Here is a 26,665-nt window from a genome sequence, read left to right as displayed (position 1 = left end):
TATATCTTTAACATAGGTTAGATGGTAGGCTGTCCCTCCGCCATTAAAGTTGATATCGCCGCTATTTCTGCTCATCACTCTCTTATCAACGGCAGATCAGTTGGCCGGCATGATTTAATTATTTCATTTTAAGAGGCGCTCGCAGGCTAAACCCCTCGCGCCCTCCCTCTTTCCTCCTGAGACCTGTCCATGGTGCTGAAGCCTTCAGGTCTCCCTTTTGAGCCTTTGCAGTCTACGAGTCTGATGTTTTTATCAATGAAAGCTCTGACCCTGATAGCATTGGCCTCCATGAAGAGAGTAGGGGATTTACATGCATTCTCTGTTGACGGTTCGTGCTTTTAGTTTGGTCCTGCTGTCTCACTGAGACCCAGACCAGGCTACGTGCCCAAAGTTCCCACCACTCCCTTCAGAGATAAGGTGGTGAGCTTGCAAGCGCTGCCCCCGGAGGACGCAGACCCAACCATGGCTTTGTTGTGCCCCGTACGCGCACTGCGACTCTACGTGGATCGCACGCAAAGCCTCAGGACCTCAGACCAGCTCTTTGTTTGTTATGGTGGCCAGCAGAAAGGGAAAGCTGTCACTAAGCAGAGGATGTCTCATTGGATAGTTGATACTATCGCCCTGGCTTATAATCTTCAGGGTATTCCTTGCCCCTTTAATTTGAGAGCGCACTCCACACGGAGTGTTGCCTCATCTTGGGCTCTAGCTCGTGGTTCCTCGCTAACAGACATCTGTAGAGCTGCTGGTTGGGCGACACCTAATACGTTCACTAGATTTTACAGTGTTCGTATCGAGCCTGTATCCTCTCGTGTTCTTTCCTCATCAGGGGGAGCACGGAGAGCAGTCTCGCAGGTCGGCTTGCAGCCTCCAACTGATGCTTCATAACTGTGTCAGTATGGAAGGCCTTCAGAACAAAAATGCGTAATGGTTTGAATTGTTCTTCCTCCGCTGCCTTGGCAGCCTTTGTTGCGGAGCATTGGCTGTCAGCCTTCACTAGCTGCATCCTCGCGAACCTACGTGTTGGCTCGGGCTCCACATTGTGTCCCACCGGGTTCCTTTGTGAGTATTTTTCCGTGGGGTTAATCCTACTAGCCCACGTTTCCCTTAGCAGAGCACTGCTTTGCTTACACAGCCACGGCTGTCATTTTTACCTCAACTACGGTTGACTTTCGCCCACCATTAACCCTTAAGACGGGTGGTGGCTTCCGCAGCGTTCCTATCCCGCTCAGGTAGGGCGCTTCCCAGTTGCTGGCACTTCTGTGGGGTTAAAGGAACATCTAGTGCCCGGCCTTCTGCCTTAAAACCTAATTCTCCTCCTCCTTAAGTGGAACCGGAGGGCTTTACGCAGACACTGGAAGAGGTCAGCCCCTAGTGGCGTTTTGATAGGGATTCCCAATTCGTCGGTCACGACGTGACGTCGTAGTGACCGACTGAAAGGGAACGTCTCGGTTACGGATGTAACCCTCGTTCCCTGAAGGAGGGAACGGAGACGTCACGTCCCGTCGCCACAGGTGCTGCCACCTGCTGTTAAGGCCGGTCACACTTCCGGCTTTCTCAGCGAAAAGAAGCTATTTTCCCTATTTGCACCTGCTGCTTATAAAGGCACCTGGCGGGGCGGCGCCAGCATTATGCAAATATCTCAATGCCAAGTTCATTGGCGTTTTAGTAGTATACGAAGCAGATTGGTCTCTCTAAGCGAGTTCCCAATTCGTCGGTCACGACGTGACGTCTCCGTTCCCTCCTTCAGGGAACGAGGGTTACATCCGTAACCGAGACGTTTCTTATGTAACTTTTTGCTACTGTATAGACAACAAATTGCTATATGACACCCGAGGTAAATCAATGGCTACTGGCTGTGTTTGTCAAGGTTGTTTGGAGGGGTAAACTAGTCATGTCTCGAGGGAAGAAAAGGAGCAGAACACTAAAGGTGTGCAGATCCCTTCAGACACACCACATAATCCTGAGAGAGAGAGAGAGAGAGAGAGAGAGAGAGAGAGAGAGAGAGAGAGATTAAAGGAAACTCCCACACACTGCAGAGGTTGAGCTTGCTCGCTCGCTCTCTCTGCATAAAATGAAAAAGACATTTCCATCATGATGATAGGAGTCAGAATGATTCCTGCAGGAGGAGGAGTGTTGAGTGATTCACTTGAGTGAAATATTACACCACAATCATTCATTTGTTTTTGCGCATTTCATGTCCTGTCTCCATAGACTTACAGTGTTTTAATTAAAAGGTAAAGTGTATATGTTTTATAAAACCTAAATTATATTTTTCATTAAAATAAGAAAATCTTGGCTTTTTATTTAAACAAAAAAACATTACTTACAATTTCTAATATTAAAAACTTTACATTGAATACAGAAATGATTCACTTATTGATGAATGTAATATAATTTATATTATTCTGGTCCACAATCCATTGTGGCCCCGAGAGCCTAAAACAACTGCATCAGAGATTATGCTTCTTCAGAGAAAGTTAACAGTAAATTTCAACTAATGTACATTTTTTTTTACAGTAAACGAACAAATGATGGTGAAAATATTAATGCTAGAACTTTTAATCTGATGCACTGCAATGCATATGTAAAAGAGACACTGAACAGCATCTTATAATGTGTTTTTGTTTATTCAGCAAATTGTACAATTGAAACTGTTCTTAACATGAAGGATGATAAAAAATAACCATTACTTATAATATAAGCATGACATTTTGAGAAATAATCTGCTTTTATAGTTATGTAAATCATTGACCTTCTTTGATGTATCTAAAAGTAAAGGGAGTGGAGTGTGTGAATGCTTGGGAATGCAGATAGCATGTGCTCTGTGTGTGTGGGTGTGTGTTTGTGTGTGCGTGACGTGTCCATGTGTGTGTTACGATGTGTCCGGACTACAGCACTGCAGTAACAGTGGACACACCCAGTCTCTCTCTCTCTCTCTCTCTCTCTCTCTCTCTCTCTCTCTCTCTCTCTCTCTCTCTCTCTCTCTCTCTCTCTCTGATTGTCTGTCTGTCTATTCTCTGTCTGTATAATGTACTATATTGCATTATATTAACAAAGACAATCAGTAAGTTTGACTAAAGCATGTATGACAGTGACACTTATTCAAAGCAACTTACATTGAAGGTGTAAATTATACCATGCTTTCCTTGGAAATCTCCCCCATGACTAGGGTAGGTACAGTTGGTATGAGGGGTATAACCCCTTACAAAAATTAACCTAGCTATAGTTTAGCTATAGCAGCGTTTCTCAAGATGTGTGGGGCAGAAATAAGAACATTACAAGTGAGGCGTGACAAAGGGAGGAAATTTGGTCTATTAATTCCATCTCTATTAATTCCTTTATTTATTGACCACACACTCAGAACAACACATTTAAATATAAGCTTAATTTAAAACAATATCAGACTGCGAAGAAAATGTAATGTGTAACCATTGCCTACAAGAATGAATTAACGTTGGAATGTTAAATGAAGTGGAACAAAAACTTTAATGTGGATAGGCGGTATAGGCGGTAGCGGGTATAAAAGTTAACAATGGATAAGTTTGTGATACAGAATGAAAAGAAAACTGGAGATTCGGCACCAGCAGAGAAAACCAAGACAGACAGTAGACCTAATCAACCAAAAAGCCAGCCAAAAAAAAAGTATGATGACAAAATGCAAAAACAGTTGCATTATTTTTATTATTAACTTTTGAACAAAGTCTTATTTCATGCAAAGTGAAAATACATTTGCAAGTTTATTTTATTTTTTGAAAGTGTTTAATGCTGTTATGTTTTGGAAAATGATGTAATTAAATACATTTTAGCAGTTTAACTTAAAGTCTAGTTGATTACCATTTTGTTGGGGCGATTGGGGACAGGTGGGGATTGGAACCCTTCCATACCCCCAAAGTGGCGAATGGCAGAAAAGGTTTGAGAAACACTTACAGCTATAGTAAGCATTGGTTTTATTTTCAATGAAACTATATTAACCACAACTGTACTATGGTCTCATTACAGAAACCATAGTTTAACCATCACATTTGTGATATACAATTAGCCAAAAATCCATTCAGTTTATACACTTTTATTATAATAAACCTATTGATACTTTTCCTGTTTTCTGTCATTACCTAAAGGGTTCACAACTGTGGCATTTAAATTATGTAATAATACAAGATGAAATGGTAATAATAATACTAATACTTATAATAATACTATAATAATACTACTACTACTACTTATAATAATACTCTAGAAATAGTACTGTAGGCCTATGTAGTTGGATTCCTTTATTAATGTAATGTAATCTTCCTAATGTAAAGCAACACTTGGATTTGTTTGTTGCTTTTTATTACTTTTCGCCACACAAACCATACAGCAATAGTGTCCATAGTTTACATGCTAAAGTAGTGACTAACCATAAAACATGTTTTGGGTGAACACTCATAAGCACCTGTACCTGCAAAACTGAATGGCCAAAACACTTGCATGCGTGTTTTTGGTCTTAGGCATTTCAGTTCCTCAGGTCCTGTTTTACATAACTAAACCCAGTTTACTGGATATCCATGTGCCCGCTATTACAAATGTCAGCGAGCCAATTATCAGACACAGAATATGCCGGAAAGAGCGACATGGTCCCATGGCAATACTCTGGGTTTGCACTTCAGTTGCAATATTTACATATTAAAAATAAAGATGTTGCATGGTCCATGCAAAATATGCTGATGCTAGAGTCTTGTGTCCAGTTGCTAAGGTGTTTCTGTGGGGCTGCTAAGATGCTCTGAATATGTATTAGCAGGTTGTTGTACAGTATATGGTTGTTAACTGGTTATTGCTATTGTCTTTGAGGTGGTTACTTAAAAGATCTCCATCGTTTAGGTGTCTGCTTCCATTTCTTCATACAGGAGGAAAAATCACAAGTTTACATTCTTCGAAAAGCAGTATCACAAGCTGCATATCATCTTGAACATATGATATTCATGGGTTTATTCAGTCAGGGGTTTTAAAGATGAAGATCTGACTCTTATTTTGTTCTCTCTTGCAGACTGACACCAATGCCAGTTACCTCAGAGCGGCCCGGGCTGGAAATCTAGAAAAAGCCCTCGATTACATAAAGTCTGGTGTGGACATCAATATCTGCAACCAGGTCTGTACTCTCTCTTAAAGGGACAGTTCACCCTTAAATGAAACTCACCCCACATTTTACTCACCCTAAAATATATCATATATGTATATGACTTTCTTCTTTCAGCCAAACACAGTCAGTGTTAAGGGCCGTTCACATTATAACAATAACTTTAAAAAAAAAAAAAAAAGTTTTTTTTATATTAAAGAGAATAGCAGAATTCACACCACTACTGAACAATATCATTGGGATCGCTTTCTGAGCGATTGTTTTTTTTTCGCCCGAACTGATGAACGATAAACCATTGACAGCCAATCAAATCTATTTGAACTTCAAGTGCACGTGCGTTTGAAAAGACAGATGACACTGTGGAGAAGCTCATTGCTGAGACCCATAACATAAAATGACCTCAGGTATCCAGCGCTGATGCAGTTGCTTTGAAATTCACTACGTAATGTTTTTTATTCCACTACATTGATTACGCCAAAAGGGAAGATATTAGATTACACAAACTACTAGATTCACTGTTTAGAGATATGCAGCGTGTTAAGGACATCTGCTGGTTATACCCGCTGTGTAAATGCAATAAGAACAGCATACTTATACATTTAATGACATGTGAATAATTACAAGCGTTTTTATTAAATGAAATGTGCAATATTAGTTAATGCCATTGAAGGTAAATGAATTGCGTGAGTACTGCGCATTGCGGGCGAATTAGCATAAAGTTATCGTTATTGTCCTGTAGTGTGGGCGCAAATATAGTTATCATTATAGTTATTGTTATAATGTGAACAGCCCTTTAAACTAAATAACCTCTTGGCTCTTCGGAGCTTTATAAGGGCATTGGATTGTGCCCCATTATTAAAGCTCAAAAACACACAACCATCCATCAAAAACTTATTCATACAGTTATTAAATGTTGAAGCTATAGGTTTTTTATGGAAATATATATATAAGAGTTGAGATTAGGCAGAAGACTGACCTTTGACCAAACATTTAAAAAAATCATCGCTTCACCCTTAGAAGATATTTAATAACATTATGGATTAGTTTTTGATGGATGGATGTGATTTTTATACTCTGAAGAATATTTATTCTTGTTAATAAACAGATATGTATTGTTTTTTTCCTACACAGAATGGGTTAAATGCTTTACATTTAGCATCTAAAGAAGGTCATGTGGAGGTGGTGGCTGAACTGATTAAACTTGGTGCAACTGTGGACGCCTCAACAAAGGTGAGTGCATCTTAATCTGCATCAGGTGATCAGATGACCAAAGACCTCCAGAAGTTTATGTGACCCCATCTGATGAGATTTGGATGTATTGATTTGGTCATATTGATTTCAATTGTTGGCATTATCTTACTCAGGAAATATTAAAGGGGACATATCATGAAAATCTGTATTTTTCCATGTTTAAGTGCTATAATTGGGTCCCCAGTGCATCTATCAACCTAGAAAATGTGAAAAAAGATCAAGTAACTTAGTTTGGCAAACCATTGTCTCTAAGCATGTGAAAAAATAGGCCATTGAAATTTGGCTCAGAAGGGGATAATTCCGCCCCTTAATCTGCACTATCCAACCACGGCACTGCCATTTAGTGCAGAGATCAGCTCATTTGGATTTAAAAGGACACACCCAAAAAAAGCACACTTTGTTGGCTTACAGCTACAAAGTGGCAATTTTAATGTGCTATAATGATGTATTTGGTATTTTGAGCTAAAACTTCACATACGCACTTTGGAGAAACCAAAGATTTATTTGACATCTTAAAAATGTACTTTTAAAGACATCAAGGTTATACTTTCACTGAATGTTTTTTATATCATGTACAAAAAAAATGACTTTAGCTGTGTTGTGTCCTGTATATGCAGAAGTGTAGAAGACATGAATTAAAGATAACACACATGTCACAAGACATGACTTTATAGACAACTGCTGTACCAGCAAATCCTCAAAGTCATTGGCACAGTGATGCTTAATGTTACATTTTGACTCTGTATGTCTACCAAGAGGACAGATCTCACTCATGTGAAGAATTTTCAAGATTAATATTTCCGTAAAGGTTTTAGAAATGTTAAAATAGTTTTTTTTTTAGATTTGATATTTATATATATTTTTAATATTTATATTTGGCAGACGCTTTTATCCAAAGCAGCTTGTGCATTCAATCTATACAGTTTATCAGTATCTGTTTCCCTTTGAATTGAACCCATGACCTCTTACACCACTAAACCAATGCTTTTTCTGTTCGCAGAAAGGAAATACTGCTCTACACATAGCATCACTCGCTGGACAAACAGACGTGGTCAAAGAACTGGTGAACAATGGAGCAAATATCAATGCCCAGTCTCAGGTATGGTCAACAGCTAAATTTACAATCACATTCATGGATTTGGCAGACTGTACTTAATGTACAGTGCATTCAAACTATATATTTCTTTTATCATTATGTGTGTTCCTGGGATTGAACCCTTGAGGTTTTGTTAATCCAATGCTCAAACCATTGAGCCACAGGAACATCTAAGACCCTAAGTTCATACTCTAAAGACACTTAATGGCTTCATAAGTGGTGTGTTAAGTGCAAATAACCGTAGCTTCACCCTTTGTTACTCGTAGGCTGTGTGTAGCTCTGTGTAGTCTGACGCGCACCTTGCCAAAAGTTTATAGAGCGTCAGTTCTAAGCAGACCGCAAGCGTTGTGATTGGTCCACTAGAACCCCTCCCGTCAGGTGAAAAAAATGCATTTCTTCATAGGCATTTTCGTTTGCGACGCGAAAACAAAGATGGGCCAGTCATTGAAGCTACGCCTTAGGACTTCTGCACAACTATAATGAGCCCTTTAAAGGTGTCGTAGAAAGTAAAACTGTATTTACTTAAGCATAATTTAATGATAAGAGATATCATGAGCCTCAAACGCGATTTTTTCCTCCTTCTTATGTAAACCTCGTGCATGGAAAACAGGCCTATCTCAACCAGTGGCGGCTCGTGACTGCTCCTCCGAGGATGCGCTAATTCAAAATAAGGATTGTCAAGTGTGTTGTTCCCTTTTCCAAATTATGTGTCCTGCGTGTGGAGAGATCCTGTGTGCATCACGTGTTTTGTCGAAATAAGTGCCTGCTGCACATGCGTCAAAACCGTTTATGATAAAAGAGACGCTCATGTTCCCTAAATACACGCAAGACACTCCCTTAACAGTAAACTCTGATTACGCATGAGATTATGCGAGTATCTGGCAAAAGCGAGCGTCTCTCTTCAAGTTCAAGGCAGCAGGCACTTATTTTGGCATGACACGTGATGCACACACAATCTCTCAAAGCGCAGAACACATATTTTGAAATGACGAACCACACACATGACAAGCTACATACATGTTGTGAAGAACTTCGCATTGTGCGCTTCAAAACAAAGAAGTCACCAGCCGCCACTGATCTCAACATAACACCAACTGTGATGTTACAGTTGAGATGTACGCCCCAACATTAAATTACACATTAACTCTTTCCCTGCCATTGACAAGATATCTCGTCAATTAAGAGAAAATGCTTCCCCGCCAATGACGAGATTTTCTGTTTTTCTGCAATACCGCTATTATCCACCAGGTGGCGCCCTTCCGCAACTTTTTAAAACCGGAAGTATTGCCCTATGGCAAGCTGCTGCATGTCCGTGTCTGTTTTAAAGATCGCTCTGAATCGGATCTCTATGAAAAGTCCGTCACAAAAATGGAATTATCTCTGCTTTTTGCTCAAAATATGGTGTTTTTGCAAAAACCTACCCATATTCAAAAGCTGATTGCAAAAGAACCACTAAAGGTAGGATGAAACGGTTTTTTTTTGTTTGAAAGCAGAGGGTCTGTTCTTTCATTTGGTATATTGTATGTTTATATATTTAAAGAAGAACATTTTCTGGAAGGCATTAAACTTTGGTGAAAATCATGAAAAACGCTGGCGCTGGCTGGCAACTTTTTAAAAAAAACGCTGGCGGTGAAAGAGTTAAATTACTTACAATGTTGTTACAATGCTAAAAACAAAGTTGTGAGGTGACTGCTGGGTTAGCGCTAAATGCTAGTTAATGCTATATGCTAGCGTTCAGGCGAAAGTTCTACTTTGATGTTACAGTTACGTTTTGCAAGTCCATACTGAAACACAAACTTACCATTCTGAAACGTCCATTAACAATCTCCAAACAATTGATTATTCCTCAAATTCTGTATCTTCGTCTGATACAGGCTCAAACATAAGATCTGTTTACACACACACAGAGCTACTGAAGAAGCTGCTTTGAGAAACAGCCAATTAGAGCAGAGCTCAACATTATTATTCATGACCCTTTCAAATATGGTAATAATGGACCATTTGATTCTTAAGGCAAATCCTAGGGTTGTAGATGGGCATGTGAAACTGTCTCTGGATAAGTTTTGCTATTATTAAGCCACAAACCTTCTATGTAGATATCAGAGAACAATTTAAAAGATTATTTTAATATATTCTTAGGCACCTTTAAACATAACCCAGTTCTTTTTCCTTTTTGAGCAGAAAACTTGGCATCTAAGAGCTGTTGATGTACAGTGTATGTGTATAGTTCGTTTAAGTGTGTGTGTTTGTGCCTTGTCACTGAAACTACATTTAGGGAGTCCAAAATTAAACACACAAGAGAGGGAGAGAGCGAGAGTTTTATCTTCAGAGCTTATCAGCCTGGTTCTGCTTTCTCAGACAGCTGTGCTTAAAATAGAGACTCAGACACTTGTACTCTTCAGATAAATTTTATCTCCCTTTAAACATGCAACATATTAAAAAAACAAAACAGATTGTCTGCTAACTTGATATATTGAGAGAGAACCTGAATAAAACATGTTTATATACACTACATGCTGTTGTTATATCTACAGAATGGCTTCACGCCCCTCTACATGGCTGCTCAGGAGAACCATCTGGACGTTGTCAAATTCCTCCTGGACAGCGGATCCAGCCAGAGCATCGCCACAGAGGTGAGCAGCATAACCTTCTGTTCTTCTTCATCCATCACATCCATTCCAACAGCATCCCGAATAAAGAAAATGTCCATGCCCTTCTAGCAATGATGTTACTGTCTTTACATCGATAGCAGACCTGTGGTGTCTCTAAAACAGTGAATATAAACATCAGATGCTCTGTATTTCATAATGCACGTCAGTGATGCCTGTCTGTGAGAATGAAGGTCGAAAATTCAGGCCTCAACCATAAGAAAGAATTATAAATGACAGCATTTTGTTATGTGAAGTTGTACAGATACATAATGATAAATGAAATTTAAATATAAACGGTATATTTGATGCTACTAAAGAAAAAGCTAAATGTTTTTTAAAGAAATTCAGATTTATTTTAGTTTCCTGAAGTGATTTAATCTACATAATACCACGGGCCTGTTAAATGCTTTATTCTGATTGGCTGAGAAATGTTCCATGGGTGTTGATAATTTTTCTGTAAATAAATGTCTTAAAAATAGGCATCAGAGCAATTTTATGGTAATCATGGTATAGGAGGAATAATTGACTCCGGTCCTTTGAATTATTTGAAAATAATGCACACACGCGGTGTAACCTTGGGTGTGCATTATTTTCAAATAATTCAACGGCCCTTCGTCAATTATTCCTTACGTATTTATAATACATTTCTATTCATGAAAGAGCTGTGGCACTGTGGTTAGCATTAATGCTAACTTTATTTTTTTATTGCAACCAATTAGAAAATTAGATTTTTACATATATGGTTTCCATTAGATTAGATTTTAATTTGATTTAATATCTGTTAGTTATCAATATTTCATAAAAATATTTAAATATAAATGCTGTCAAAATACCCCATATGGCAATTTTTTTTATTTTAAAATATAATTTAAAATATATTTCAAAATGTACAAAAAATGGCCAAAAAATATATTTGCTGAAATTTATTTTGGAATTTGTTTACAAAAATATGTTTTTCACTTATATATATTTTGGCCATTTTTTATATTTTGAAAGATATTTTCAAAGTAAATAAGTTGTAAAACATGTTAAGCCCATATATTTTAATCCAAGGAAATATATATTCATGTCATATTAGAAGAAAAACTTTGTTTATGTTACGAACCTGTAAACATAACAGGTTAAAATTTAATATATTTTTAACTTCAAAAATATACTTAATATTTACTTGTATTTAGCATATATTTAAAATATTTTTAAACAAAAAATACATTTTTGCCATATGGACTGTAAAATTAGAAATGTATTTGCTTTCCCTTGAAATACATTTTAAAATATATGTTGATACAAGAAGGTTAATACTAAATATATTTCCAAATTCAAAAATTACTTTTTACAAAATGTTTTAAGCATATATTTAAAATATATATTTTGGCCAGATAAATGTATTTTTTTATGGGACACATTTACATTAAAGGCGGAGTGCACAATTTCTGAAAAACGCTTTGGAAAAGGGAGTCGGACCGACTACCAAAACACACTTGTAGCCAATCAGCAGTAAGAGACGTGTCTAAAAAAACGACATTGTGTCCTGAGTGTGTGGGGTGGGTCAATCAAAAGAAGGTCCAGATTCTATTGGTGTAGGGGCGTGTTTGTTTAGGTGATTTCAAATGTCAACATTGGCTTTCAGAGATCATGGACCCTGCCTTTAACACAGGCCCACACAATTCAATTACAGTTCACTTTTACTTTGAGTAACTTACACTGATGCACACACTGAACAACGCACACACATTGTGATATCGAAAAACAAAATCTTTGTAAATGTACAACGGTAAAAAAACATCATTTTAAGATGGATTAAAGTCGGAGAAATAGTATTTTTTAAACAGATTGTATAATTGTAATCCTCAGTGATTATTGTTGTGTGTGTTTGTAGGATGGTTTTACTCCTCTGGCCGTAGCTCTTCAGCAGGGTCATGATCAGGTTGTGTCTCTGCTCCTGGAGAATGACACTAAGGGTAAGGTACGGTTACCTGCCCTCCACATCGCCGCGCGCAAGGACGACACCAAAGCGGCTGCGCTACTCCTGCAGAACGATCACAATGCAGACATCGAATCCAAGGTACCGTCAGATCTGTCAGCACACTTTTCATTGGTTTGTGTTCAGAACTCGATGGTGCTTGATGGTACAGATTTCCACTTAACACACAATGTATAATACAGGTCAAATATGGTACATTAAATTTATTCAATGGTTCTAACTGATTTTGTTTTTAAATTTAAGTACATTTACAGTGCATAAAACATCGTTCTGTCATCTTCGTTGACAAACCACAGAACCACAAAACACAGAAATATCAACAGTTCACTGTAGATCTCTAGCAGGTGCACCATCCAGTTAAGCCCTTAGTGTCATGTGATTTGTGATTTGATGTTGCCCTTCACCGCGTGGTCACCGTACAGCTTGATGCTACCATTGTGACTTTGTGAACACTAATAAGATCATTCTCTCTCCTGCTCTGATGGTCTCTCTAGATGATGGTGAATAGAACAACAGAGGTATACACAAACAAAACACTGCACACCTGTCACTGCTGCTCAGCCCCCTCCTGCCCTGCCCCGCTCCTGTCTGTTGCTTTTTCTTGTCTCAGTAGAATGACGCTTTTGTCACTAACGGGCAGCAGAAAACTAGCATGAAGTGGAAAGACCGGTGGAGGTCTGCAGCTGAGAGAGTTCTCACTTTACAATAATAACAATCAAACCCCTCATGTTGTTTAGATGCACTGTCATAGCGTGGCCTGACTGCTGCAATAAACATTCTTGTGCTAAACCAACAAATGTCCACATGTCAGATATATGAAGCTCCTCAGCTGCAGAGTGTTGAGCTCATTCTGTCTCATGCATGACATTCCCCCCTTCACAGCAGGTGCAAGAAGAAACAGTTACTGATCTTCTCCTCTCTGGCTCTTACCTCATTTCGTCTCATCTCAGCTCTTTTACTCTCAGACTTTCTTACAGCTCTCAAATTTGTGTCTCATCACATCTCGTCTTGTCTCATCTCAGCTCTTTTGGTCTCCTTATAGATCTCATCTTTATGTCTGATCTAATCTCTTCTTGTCTCATCTTATCTCATCATATCTCATCTTGACTCTTATGTTCTTACCGCTTATTCTCACATCTCAGCTCTTTTGATCTCCTTACAGCTCTCATCTTTGTGTCTCATCTCATTACTTGTCTTCTTGTCTCATCTCATTTTGGCTCTTATGTTCCTACCTCCTATTGTCTCATCATAGCTTTTTTGGTTACCTTACAGCTCTCATCTTGGTGTCTCATCACATCTCTTCTCGTCTCATCACATCTCGGCTCTTATGTTTTTACCTCTTATTGTCTCATCTCAACTTTATTTTTGTCTCTTTATAGATCTCATCTTTATGTCCCATCTCATCCCTTCTTGTCTCATCTCATCTCATCTCATCTCATCTCATCTCATCTCATCTTGGCTCTTATGTTTTTACCTCTTATCGTCTCAACTCAGGCCTATTTTTGTCTCTTTATAGATCTCATCTTTATGTCCCATCTCATCCCTTCTTGTCTCATCTCATCTCATCTTGACTCTTATGTTCTTACCTCTTATCGTCTCATCTCAGCTCTTTTGGTCTCCTTATAGATCTCATCTTTATGCCTCAACTAATCTCTTCTTGTCTCATCTTATTTCATCTTATCTCATCTTGGCTATTGTGTTCTTACCTCTTATCTCTTACAGCTCTCATCTATGTGTCTTATCACATCTAATCTCTTCTTGTCTCTTCTCGGCTCTTATCTTTTAACCTGTCTCATCATAGCTCTTTTGGTCCCCTTACAGCTCTCATATTTGTCTCATCTCATCTTGGCACTTATGTTCTTACATCTTATTGTCTCAGCTCTTTTGATCTCCTTACAGCATGAGATGAGACAAGAAGATATGTGATGAGACACAAAGATGAGGTCTTTGTGTCTCATCACATCTCTTCTTGTCTCATCTCGTATCTTATGTTTTTACCCTCTTATTGTCTCATCTCAGCTTTTTTGATCTCCTTACAGCTCTCATCTTTGTGTCTCATTACATCTCTTCTTGTCTCATCTCATCTCGGCTCTTATGGTTTTACCTCATAGTGTCTCATCATACCTCTTTTGGTCTCCTTACAGCTCTCATCTTTGTGTCTCATCTCATCCCTTCTTGTCTCATCTCATCTCATCTTGGCTCATATGTTCTCATCTCTTATTGTCTCATCTCAGCTCTTTTGATCTCCTTACAGCTCTGACCTTTTTTTCTCATTAGATCTCTTCTTGTCTCATTTCGGCTCTTATGTTTTTACCTCTTATTGTCTCATCTCAGCTCTTTTGCTCTACTTATAGATTTCATCTTCATGTCTCATCTCTTCTTGTCTCATCTCATTTTGGCTCTTGTGTTCTTAAGTCTTATTTTCTCATCTCAGCTCTTTTGATCTGCTTACAGCTCTCATCTTTGTGTCTCATCTCATTACATGTCTTGTCTCATCTCATCTCGGCTCTTATTTTTTTTATCTCATAGCGTCTCATCATAGCTCTTTTGGTCTCCTTACAGCTCTCATCTTTGTGTCTCATCTCATTACATGTCTTGTCTCATCTCGGCTCTTATTTTTTTTATCTCATAACGTCTCATCATAGCTCTTTTGGTCTCCTTACAGCTCTCATCTTTGTGTCTCATCTCATCCCTTCTTGTCTCATCTCATCTCATCTCATCTTGGCTCTTATGTTCTCCATCATCTGTCTTCGCTTGCTGGCTTTTATTTTCTTATTTTGGATCTCATCTCACTGTCACCTTTGTTTTGTATTGTTCTCTTCTCAACTCTTCTGGTCTCTTCTCATCAGATCTCTTCTCTTTGCCATTTCATCTTGTCTCATCTCAGCTGTTTTGGTCTCATTATAGCTATCATCTTTTTGTCTCCTCTTATCACAAATCATCTGTACTCGTATTATCATCTACTTTTTGTTTCTTTCTTCACTTTTTTGGCTCTCCTGACAGGTCTTCTCTCATTGTCTTTTCTTATTATTTTCACTCTTGTCTCATCATCTCTTTTTTCTTATCTTTCATTTCTTCTCTTCACATCGGATCTCTCCTATTGTTATTTCTTTCTCATCTCTTCTCACAGTCAGCATGGCTTCCAGAATGGTTCCAGCTGTCCTGTAACTTGTTAACAGCTTATATTTGCACTGCATGACATATATCGAGTATTAACCAATAGGCAATAACTTTCATCTAAAGCTAAAACTGGAATCTCAAACCCCCCGAGGTCTGTTTACTTCTGCTAAGATGTGTGTAATATGTAGCTCAATAATATGTACTGAGCTTTGCTTTTAAATATTAGAAATATTAGAAACACTCATCCTAATGATATGGATTAAACTGCACATGCAGTGCATTGTATGCATGTTTGCACAACTGGAGTCATGGGTCCACCTAAAGCTTTCTGTCTTTCTGTATGTTAATTCACATTTGGCTGAGGGTTCAGAGGCTATAGAGGCTTCATTCAACTGAGGAAAGCACATCCTTCCTAAAGCTCCCTGGCACCATATAAACTAATTGGTTTAACATAATAACATACTGTGAACCCCTTAACATGAAGTGAACCCCTGAATTGGCTAGACTGGGTTTGGTGCAAAGGGTGAAGTCAGCTGAAGAATGTGTGCTCCCAACTGTATCTGTGCAGATCTCTCATGATTTACTTCACCACACCTGACCTGATCTCCTATGTTGAGGATGAGGTCAGGTCAGGTGATCAGAGGTCAAGACCCTCAGAGTTCAGCATGTGACCCCTGTGCTTTATTTCTCTTTATCTCTTTCTCTCTCTCTTCAGAGTGGTTTTACTCCTCTACACATAGCAGCTCACTATGGAAACATCAATGTAGCGACGCTGCTCCTAAACCGTGGGGCGGCTGTAGATTTCAAAGCACGGGTAAGAAAACCCAGCTCAGTAAATTAATATGAGAAGTTCATGTATGTAGCAGCGATAGTATAGTCAGGGCAGGACTGTTGAAAAACCTCATGTGTTTAATCATGGACTGAATTTGCTGGCAAGAAGCTTAGTTGTATAAGCTTTGATGATCATTTTGATGTTTTATCATCATACCACGCTTGTCCCACACATACACATACATGGGAAATCTATTTCATAAAAAATGGAAATATATGACAATGTTTTTTCAAATATGTAACTAAGGTCAGATATTGACCAAGCTCATGTCATAACAGTACGGATCTACAGCTAATTTAGCCCTTTTGTTTTCACTGTGTTGCATGAAATATTTGAGGAGCTCAGATGCAATGTTTCTGGTTGCATCCATGGGCAACGGACACCAAAAAATGTGGGCAGGTCCAAAACATTTACTGAAGTAGATGCTATTTTCTTGTTTCACGGTGCCTATTAATTCAACAATTGCTTTTGTTTATGAAATGAATTTGAGGAAGCAGCTAAAATGACTTTAATTTATTAATTTAATTTATTAAAAGAGTTTCTTTATTAGGGGATTTTGCGATTGTTGTCCAAAGAAGTGGATTTTTTCAAAATGGAAGTTTTATGCCACAAAAGTCTGCATGCACTTAGAGGGTTTTGCAGCAAAAACATGCACATTTGATAAATAACAATGACATGACTAAAGTGACTATTGTGAAAATAAGGCATTTAAAAGCAATAACCTTTTTGTTGCTGGTAAAGTGAAATAACAAAACCTACAAGAAAATATGTCAGACGCACTAAGAGGGTTTTGCAACTTTTTATTTTGTAACAGAACTAAATACACGATTACAATGTAGGATCCATTAGACCAGAGGTCCCCCACCACCGGGTCGTGACCCAGTACCAGGTTATGGACAAGTTGCCACTGGGTCGCAAGAACGTCCCGAAAAAAAATTAGCTACGTAATAGGTTAATCAGGTATTTGTACTTTAAGAGCCAACTTAAAAATAAATCATTTCCACTTTTGTGGGGCACTTTCTCTTTTTCGCGGTCTCTCTTTATCTCTACCAGCGCATCGGCGATCACATTGCTGTCATTAGAGTTTGAGTATAGACGGTTTCAGCAGTAACAACATAAACAAGCGGCTGTCGCGGTCCGCACGTAACTTCCGGTAAACTCCGCTAAGAATAAATAACAACAAAGTACTTTAAACGTAGTTTATTTATATAACAAGCAAAAAAACAACACAAATATTACCTAGGAAACCAAAACATTTGTTATTTTCGACGAGGCATTTGTTCAAGAGATCAGTTTAGCAACTAGTCAGACCATTAAAAAAACGAAACCGGAAGGAAGGTTCGGATCCAGACGTGTATCACGTGCGTCCGATGAAACCGTCTATACAGTAGGCTACTTCTAAAACACAATTGATCGAAGAATTGCAGAGGTATGACTTTATAAATTTTTTGCAAATGTACATCGCATATCATGTAAATACGCGAAGAGTTCAACTGTGTGACATCGCAAATGACTAAAAAGTAATTATTTTATTCTTCTGTAAAAAAACTTCAGAATTATCCAGGGATCATGGCACCATGATCAAAATAAACTCTTTTAACTCAGTTATAATATTTTAACGGCTGTACTTTCAATGTAGGTTTGAAAGGAACCTAAACCGTCCTGTGTCAATTATCATTAAAATCATATGGTAAACGGGAGTTTCCGTGCCTCCGCGCCCAGCCGCAATTTTTTTGGCATCTCTCCTCCTTCACTGCATTTTTCTTCTGCTCTGGTGCTTGAACTTGGGGCTCAAGGCCGACCAAGATTCGAGCTGCCTTCGAGAACAGCAAGCCAAGTTTGTTTACAGTTAATTATTGAGACTAAATGGGCAGCCAAACTAGTGAAACAATGAAAGTAAATAAAAACTATCCGCCAAAATATGGTTTTACACATCTATATAAAATATACTATAAGTAAAGCATTTATTAATTTTCCAAATGCATGGTTGTTTGAACTTTTTTCTGTTTAAAACGTTATACATTTTGCACTTTGTTCGAAAAGCTGAAACCACTTTGCGGTGTAAAAAAGGTTGGGGACCCCTGCATTAGACTGTTAAAGAGTAGAGGTCTTCTCGGGTGCAAAGAAATGTACCCATCCCGAAATGACCCAAATCACTTTTTACCCGAATCAGAGGTGCATCAATATTTTTTTTTTAAAGAAAGAGCCGACACGAGACAAACCCAAGAAAATTATACCCGAGTCCGGCCTGACCCAGTGGCAATGTTTTTTAACCAGACTGAACTTGAATGTAAATGGCACTGATGTGTGTGCAGTCTATAGCCCAACACGCACCAGTCAGCCAGAAAGAAACCCTGGTGGCCTTGCAACCCATTGAGCCTGCTGCTTCTTTTAATTTCATTTGTTATCTGACAATGACATCAAGGTAATCACTAAGATGTGCATTTAAAATTGATTGACAGGTCTGTCTCAACGAAAATTTCCTATCGCCAGCCACACAATGTCGCATGCACTCTTGGCAAAGAAGAAAAAGGGTTGGAAAGGACTTTCTTGTGTCCATTTAGCAAAAAACATTCATTTTAAATTAATGATGCTGGTAATATTATACTCGACCCGTGTCCGAGGCACACGTGAAACTTTAAGGCCCAAACCCGCTCGGGTCAGACCTCTGGTTTTTGGATCTAAGTGGACCCGTGAAGACCTCTAATAGAGAATGAGAGAGTCTTCATGTGGATGTGTGTTTCTCCACAGCTGTTAGTGTCCCTCCATTATAACACACACACGCAAACATACTAACAGGCTGTAACTTTACTCCTCCTTGACACTCAGTCCAACTGAAATCTAAATCCTCAGATCTGAACGTGTGACTTCATGTTGTGAAAAATATACTGTACAAGAATCATTAGGCTACATGCATTAGTGTGCACTGCATCCATACTGTACACTGTACACATAAACACAGATTTATTATCTCTTTCACAGCCGATTCAGTAAAAACTCTCTCACTATCGTCCACTGTTTTGCAAACCAGAAGCCCTGCACCAAACTCACTCCAACTGTCCCGGACAGTTGTGGTTTCTCACAACACCTGTTATGTCATATCTGTCAGATTGTAGGGACAATTAATGTGTTCTAGTCTAAATAAAAGCTTTGAATACTTTTGCTTTATTGCGTTTAACTCACCACCAGAGGATCACAATTTTGCAACATAAGCCTTCGGGTGGGTACCGATATTTAAAAAATGCAAAGTACTGTAGTGGTTTACTGTATGCCGTCTGGTTAAGACTTCAGTTTGAGCTGTCACTAGAGGGCGCTGTAGTTCAGTATGCATATGTTAGATCTGTGCTAATGCAGCTCAAATGTGCAACATCATTCAAACCTTAAAGGTGGAAATAAATCACTTAACCATTACCTGATATCATGCTTTTATTTCATCAGCAACAAATACAGACACAATAAGACCCAATGAAAATAAAGCAGTATGCAACTGAGACTGTGCACATTTGCAAAGGGGTCTAAGAGAAGAGTATTTTCTCTAATATTCCTAACATAATTATTGAACGCAGATAAGTACAGTAAAGTAGGCACAGACCAACTATGTTATTAATAAAATAAAATTATTCATGTTCATTACTTTTTTTGTCATTATTTTATTGTGGCAGAATGACATCACACCTCTTCATGTGGCATCGAAACGAGGAAACGCCAACATGGTCAGACTCCTGCTGGAGAGAGGATCTCGAATCGATGCCAGAACCAAGGTCAGTGTACAGTTAATGGTCTGAACATGTGAATTTGTTCTGTTCTAGCTCTATATTTATCTAATCATAGGAAGTGAGAACATGTTTCCTCACTACTACTATTGCACAATACACTGTGGACATTATATATATATATATATATATATAAAAGACTTGCATATCAAATTTGATAAGAAAAGCATTACGTTGTTGCTCACAGGATGTATTTTGTAATGTATGTGGAATGTATTGGCAGAAATACAACGGGGAAACGTTGACGTTTGATTTTAATAAATGATAACAGCCGCAGAGCTCATGTTTTGTGTTTGGCACGGGTGTTGAAGAGAAATCAAATGCAGATGTTTAAGACATTCAGTTTTGTTGCAGTAGTCGTGTAGTCCTCATGTTCTTAGAGTTAGAAAACAATGTGAATGTGAGCTGATGATTTACTAGCGCGTGTTTGTCTTTCACCTGCAGGATGGCCTGACACCTTTACACTGTGGAGCGAGGAGCGGTCATGAACAAGTAGTTGAGATGTTGCTCGATCGTGGAGCGCCTATCCTCTCCAAGACAAAGGTACTACCATCCCCAACCGGGCTTAAAGGAAAACACCACCGTTTTTCAATATTTACTATGTTTATACCTCAACTTAGATTAATTAATACATACCTATCTTTTTTCAATGCATGCACTATGTACAGCGTTGTGAATGTGTTAGCATTTAGCCTAGCCCCATTCATTTCTTAGGATCCAAACAGGGATGAATTTAGAAGCCACCAAACACTTCCATGCGTTTTCTTTTTAAAGACTGTTACATGAGTAGTTACACGAGTAGGTATGGTGGCACAAAATAAATTGTGCCGATTTTTTAAGCGAATAAAAATGAGACCTATATTGTATATTGTATATTGTATTAGATTTTTTTTTTACTAAAAACTAGACTTATTTTCCTGGGTCATTTTGCTTATCAAGAAAATACATCTTGATTTAGGAAATTTTAGATAATTGTACAGAAAACAAGGTAAACATTCTAAGTAAGAAAGTAATTTATTGCAGTGTATATGATGCAAAGTAAAAATGAAGAATTGAAAGTTCTTCTTCAGAACTAAAGATTTCAACATAACCTAAATCTGTGCTTGTTTTTGTTTCAACAGAACGGTCTCTCACCGCTACACATGGCAACACAAGGAGATCACTTAAACTGTGTTCAGCTCTTGCTCCATCATGACGTGCCCGTGGATGATGTCACCAACGATTATCTGACCGCGCTGCATGTTGCTGCCCACTGTGGACACTACAAAGTTGCCAAGGTCCTTGTGGACAAGAAGGCCAATCCCAACGCCAAAGCACTGGTAAGTGTACGGTTAGATTTAATGCACTTAAACTGTAGGGCAGTGAATTGCACCCAGAGCTTTATGTGTTTTCCCAGCATCAGGTCTCACAGCTAGACTTGAACACATACTCAGGCTTAAATTTAATCTGTTCTTGTTGAGCCTAATTCAAACTGATCTGACAAACACTAACAAACGCCAACAAGCTGGTGGGATCAGCATGAAACCCCTGTTGCCATTTGTTGCAGTTGGTTTTATACAGAACATTGCTGCTATTTGTTGGATGGTCTATGAGTACAGTTTTGAAGTCTAAGAACTACAGTTCTGAATGTTTATTTTAAAATACCCAGACGTCACAGGCGTGCATTGAATCTTGGGATAGCCAAGACTGTGAAGGAGCCTTTCGAATTGGCACAACCTTTGTCTTGGCCCAGTGACGTCATTGGCCTTCAAATACGGCCTTCGAAAGACGCAGCCCCTGAATTGGGATGCACCCTGCCTGCCTGTTTCTTCACATTTCCCTAGTTCTTATACTCATGGACCCAATCTCCCAGAATCCTCCACGCTCCCTCACCTGTCCTTTGTCTGTAATCATCTTCACCTGCCAGCCATCTCCCTCATCAACTCTATTATTTAAGCTCACTCTGTTTGCCTCTTTGTTGTGCAGTCTCGATTGTCAATGCGTTGTGTTAGTGTGTATATTTGTATCATTGTATTCAGTTCATGAAACCTGTTGTTTGTATATATTTTCGTCTCGCCTTCGTTCAACACTACACTACCCTGACACAGATACTGTACAGTGATGATGAATTTGCATGTGTGCAAGAAGTGTCAGAACTGAGAAATTTGCAAGACCAGCTGAATAAATATTGATCATTTGCAAGTAGTATAACAAATAACAGTAAATGCGTAAAGAAATTAGTGACGCCATATGGTAAGAAGAATGCATACATTAGCGTCCATTAATTCTTTCCCCCCAATTGACGAGTTATCTTGTCAATTAAAGTCGCCATGGAATGGAAGTAGCGATTGCCTTATTTTCCATGTGGTGACGTTTATCCGAGTGAAACTGGCTTCTGAAATGAAATAAGGCAGGGCTGGATTTGAATTCATCCATCAAGATCTGTTCATTTGAAAATGGGTTGTGTTGCTAATTGCTAATCGCAGCAATCTACTCCCGGACCCCCCCCCACCTGCCATACCATATGACCGAAAGTAAAGAGAGATCGTTTTGATGAGATTTGCATTGTTGATAAAATAGTTTTTTTAGATAATTTTTTTTATGAAGCTCACGGATAAGTAATTTGTAAAAAAATATCAAAATGTTCCAAAACAAATGACAGTTTTTCATTTTATTTTCATGGCAACTTTAAGAGAAAACATTTCCCTGTCAATGACGCTTTTTAAACAAGTTTTAACGGTAATCTGTAATTCAGCTATTATCCACTAGGTGGCGCTCTTATCCAATTTATAAAATACTGAAGCAAAAACTAATTTAACAACATTTTAAACACCGTGTATGTTTTGATCATCGCCCTGAATCTGATTTCTAACAAAAGTCTTTAACGAAAATGCAATTATCTCTGCTTTGTGCTCAAAATTTGGTATTTTTGAAGAAACCTACCCATATTTAAAAGGTTATAAAAAGAGAACAAATGAAGATAGGATGAAATGTTTTTTTTTTTTCGTTTGTTTGTTTGAAAGCCAAGGGTCTGTTTTTCATTTGATATATTTGTAAGTTTATATATTTATAGAAGAAAATTTTCCAGGAAGGCATTTTATTAAACTTTTGTGAAAATCAAAAAATGCTGACGGGGAATGAGTTTAAGGGATTGTTGAAAATTCCCCAAAATGAAAATTCTGTCATCATTTACTCACCCTAAGTTTTTACAGATCTGTAAACATTTCTTTGTTCTGCTGAACACGAAGATATTTTGAGCAATGTTTGGAGCCAATTTGTTTTGGAGCACCATTTACTTCCATGGTATTTTTTTTTCTACTTTGGAAGTCAATGATGCTCCTGTTTCTTGCTTGATTACAGTACATCTGCCTTTGTGTCCAGCAGAATTTTAATTTTTGGTAAACTATCCCTTTAACTTATTATGTTTCTGTAGAGTTTCTAGTCTAATGGGTTGAAAAGTCACCTAACCGTTACCATTCTCCATCCCTAAAAACCTAAACATAAAATCCTTTTGTTACTTCAGGGCCAGCAAAGATGTTGAACCAAAACCATATTCTGTTTGAAAACAGCTAAAAAAAAAGGCCTGATGGATCTGTCCTAAAATTCCTCATTTTCTCTTTTGCATCCAGCATAGATGATCCAATATTGGTTTTATATGTAAAACATTTGGAGTAGTGTATGAGAAACACATTTTCTTTCTGCACAGCACTGTGGTGATCTGTCAAAAAAAAGTATCTTGGCGAAGTGTGCAGTGCATACTGTCATACTCTGAAGTAATGGTTACAGACCGGGCGTGTCGCTGCAGTTTATGAGGAAAAAAACGGAAGGAGGAGAGAAAGCTGTAGAAACTTGCCAAGCATTGAGCAGCAACAGCCACGTGTGTTCAGACAAAGCTTTGTTCTCTCGCTTAACTTTATGTCATTGGGTTATGAGGAAAGCCAACTGGATTCTTATTAGATGAAGTTAAAGACACTAAAATCTTTCATTTTTTTTTCTTTTGCTGTGTAGAATGGTTTCACTCCGCTTCACATCGCTTGCAAGAAGAACAGAATCAAAGTGATGGAGCTTCTGTTGAAACATGGAGCGTCTATACAGGCTGTAACTGAGGTAAGACAGAGACATTTCTTCATTAGTTTTGTCTTGTTTTCCAGAACAATCACCCTTAAAAAAAGATACAGTTACAGTAGATGCATCTAGGCTAGACATTACCTTTAGAAATTGTAGGAAACTATTTTTTATTCAAAAATGATATTTAGTGCAATGCAATTTTCTTCTCAATAACAAATCTCTTGATTTTAGAATGTTTAAAAAAGTTTGCAATATGCATTTATCTTTGTCAAATGAGTACATCTGCAGAACAAAAGTGTGTAATTTGTAAGCTGCCATCAAACACATTACCTGCTAATCAGACTTACTATGCAAGCATGACATCATCTTATTAATATTCATAAGTCAGTGAATGGGGGTTTATCATAAAAAATTAATGTCTTACTAAGTATTTTTGTCTTGTCTTCCAGTATAAATATCTAAGAATTCTTAAATTGAGATACACTTGAAAAGCACAGTGGCTTAAGATTTTAAGTCTTGTTTACTGAAATAAATTATGACATTTAAAAGAGTTAAGGCTTAAAACAAGTAAAAATATCTGCCAATGTAGTCAAAAAATAGTCTAAAGTGTACAGAACCACTTATCACATTGTTCCCGAACTCTTGATGCAACCACTTATTGAATGAGATTTTAGTTTTGAGACGCACAGAAAGTGTTTTAATCAGATTCAGGATGTTGTGTTAAAGACGAGCTTGTATGCTTTTGGAAATGAGGTCATATTTGCTGTTTCTCCGGCAGTCTGGACTTACGCCCATTCATGTGGCTGCTTTTATGGGCCATGAAAACATTGTGACTCAGTTGACGAATCACGGAGCGTCTTCAAACACCATGAATGTGGTGAGTACAGACGTCCAGCCCCCAGCAGAACCACACAGACGTTCATGAGGTTTCTTCGCGTCCAGAACAATTTTTCTCATTCATTTTCTCTATAAGAGAACCATGCGCAAAAGTCAAACAGTATGGTGCTGTAGAATGTAAAACTATATTTACCTAGACATAGATGAATAATAAAACCTCTGAACATGGTAATGACATATCATGAGCCTCAAACACGATTGTTTCCTCTTTCTTATGGAAACCTTGTGCATGCAAAAGACAGCTGGAAAACAGGCCAATCTCAACATAACGCTGACTGTGACGTTACATTCGAGATGTACACCCACAAAATTAAATTACACATTAAATTAAGTACAATGTTGTTACAATTCTAAAAACAAAGTTGTGACTGCTGAGTTAGCACTATATGCTTGCTAATGCTATATGCTAACGTTTAGGCTGAAGTTCTACTATTAAATTTACAGTTACGTTTTGCAGGTCCATACTGAAAAAATACAAACTTAAGACTCAGAAACGTCCATTAACAATCTCCAAACAATTGTTTATTCTTCAAAATCTGTATCTTCATCTGATACAGGCTCAAACATAAGATCTGTTTACACACACACAAAGCAACTGAAGGAGCTGTTGTGTGAAACAGCCAATCAGAGCAGAGCTCAACATTATTATTCATGACCCTTTCAAATAAGTTAATAACAGACAATTTCATCCTAAGGTTGTAATGGACATGTAAAACCGTTTCTGGATCATTTTTGCACTTAATAAAGCCACATACCTATGTAGATTTCAAAGAACAATTTAACATATTACTTTCTATGGCACCTTTAATATTTTCTATGTAACAAACTTCAAAGCACATGAACCATTTCTAAATTTCACATTGATCAGACTGAAACCCTGTACAGCTTTATTCATGGAGTTGTTATGTTAACGGAGATAAAGATCATTCTAACAGTGAAACAAAACATTTAAGCAAAACTCCATAAGCCGGCTGTGTTTTGATCTGGATTGTGTCATTGTCTCTTGCATGGCTTGGTCTCCATCCTTTTGGGGTAATAACAGACTAAAACATGCGACTAGAGCTTCTCACACTACTGTAATTACAGTAAAGCCAGACTGTAATCTGCTGTTTCCTATCGGAGCACAGCGAGCAGCTGTCACTATAGAAACATTCAACTCATCCCAGCAGTCAAAACAAAGACAGCGGGACGGTTTGGGCCGAGCCTGATGAAGCAAAGACTTACTGTCTAAACTCAGTCGTACGTTTTTCCAGAAGTTTCCTTTGTGTGTGTGCATGCGTGTGTTTTAGAGGGGAGAGACGGCGCTCCACATGGCTGCCAGGGCAGGACAGACAAACGTGGTGAAATTCCTGGTGGCAAATGGAGCAGATGTGGACGCAAAGGCCAAGGTGAGAACTACATGCTGCTTTAATAATACAGTACTGTTAGTTAAACATCACTACTAGTGAGGTTAAATAACCATACAGCAGTCGTACAGTCGATCGCTGAACGCTTACACGATCTGTTTTTTTTTTAAGTTTCTAAGAATTGACCGCATCATACGAAGAGTAGCATCTGTCATATAAGTTTGTGGTTTTCATTTAAAAATACTTTACAAGCACAGACAGTGCAATGAAAGTCCTGTATGGTTTCCACCGCTGGAGTTTAATCTGAAGTGTAACAGCTGTGGAATGTGATGAAGTCAATTCATACTAATAGAAAACATTTGTTTTCACTTACTGTCAAAAGTGTCCCGAAATGCTCAAAAGTTACCCTGGACCCAAAAACCAGTCATAACGGTCTTTTCTTATATTGAGAATGAATTTATATGAATAAATGTGCTTTTTATTGACGTATGGTTTGTTAGTATAGGACAATATTTGGCTGAGATACAACTATTTGAATATCTGGGGGTGCAA

At 38.1% G+C, this 26,665-nt stretch overlaps 1 protein-coding gene across 3 annotated transcripts in view; it reads left to right on the top strand.

Moving 5' to 3' along the window:
- ank3b (ankyrin 3b) overlaps positions 1-26,665 on the top strand; it is a 123,486-nt gene that overhangs the window by 27,370 nt on the left and 69,451 nt on the right. For all 3 annotated transcript variants that reach the window (XM_065242789.2, XM_065242788.2, XM_065242790.2), the window contains exons 2-14: positions 5,027-5,128; positions 6,248-6,346; positions 7,368-7,466; positions 9,998-10,096; positions 11,994-12,179; positions 12,593-12,616; positions 15,934-16,032; positions 19,713-19,811; positions 20,268-20,366; positions 20,945-21,142; positions 23,811-23,909; positions 24,649-24,747; positions 26,057-26,155. In XM_065242789.2, the coding sequence (XP_065098861.1) occupies positions 5,027-5,128; positions 6,248-6,346; positions 7,368-7,466; positions 9,998-10,096; positions 11,994-12,179; positions 12,593-12,616; positions 15,934-16,032; positions 19,713-19,811; positions 20,268-20,366; positions 20,945-21,142; positions 23,811-23,909; positions 24,649-24,747; positions 26,057-26,155 (1,401 nt within the window). The remainder of the gene's footprint in view (positions 1-5,026; positions 5,129-6,247; positions 6,347-7,367; positions 7,467-9,997; positions 10,097-11,993; positions 12,180-12,592; positions 12,617-15,933; positions 16,033-19,712; positions 19,812-20,267; positions 20,367-20,944; positions 21,143-23,810; positions 23,910-24,648; positions 24,748-26,056; positions 26,156-26,665) is intronic.

The sequence above is a fragment of the Paramisgurnus dabryanus genome, chromosome 1, assembly GCF_030506205.2.
Source record: "Paramisgurnus dabryanus chromosome 1, PD_genome_1.1, whole genome shotgun sequence".
In the NCBI taxonomy this organism is placed as follows: Eukaryota; Metazoa; Chordata; class Actinopteri; order Cypriniformes; family Cobitidae; genus Paramisgurnus; species Paramisgurnus dabryanus.
This window is presented reverse-complemented; position numbering and strand designations above follow the sequence as displayed.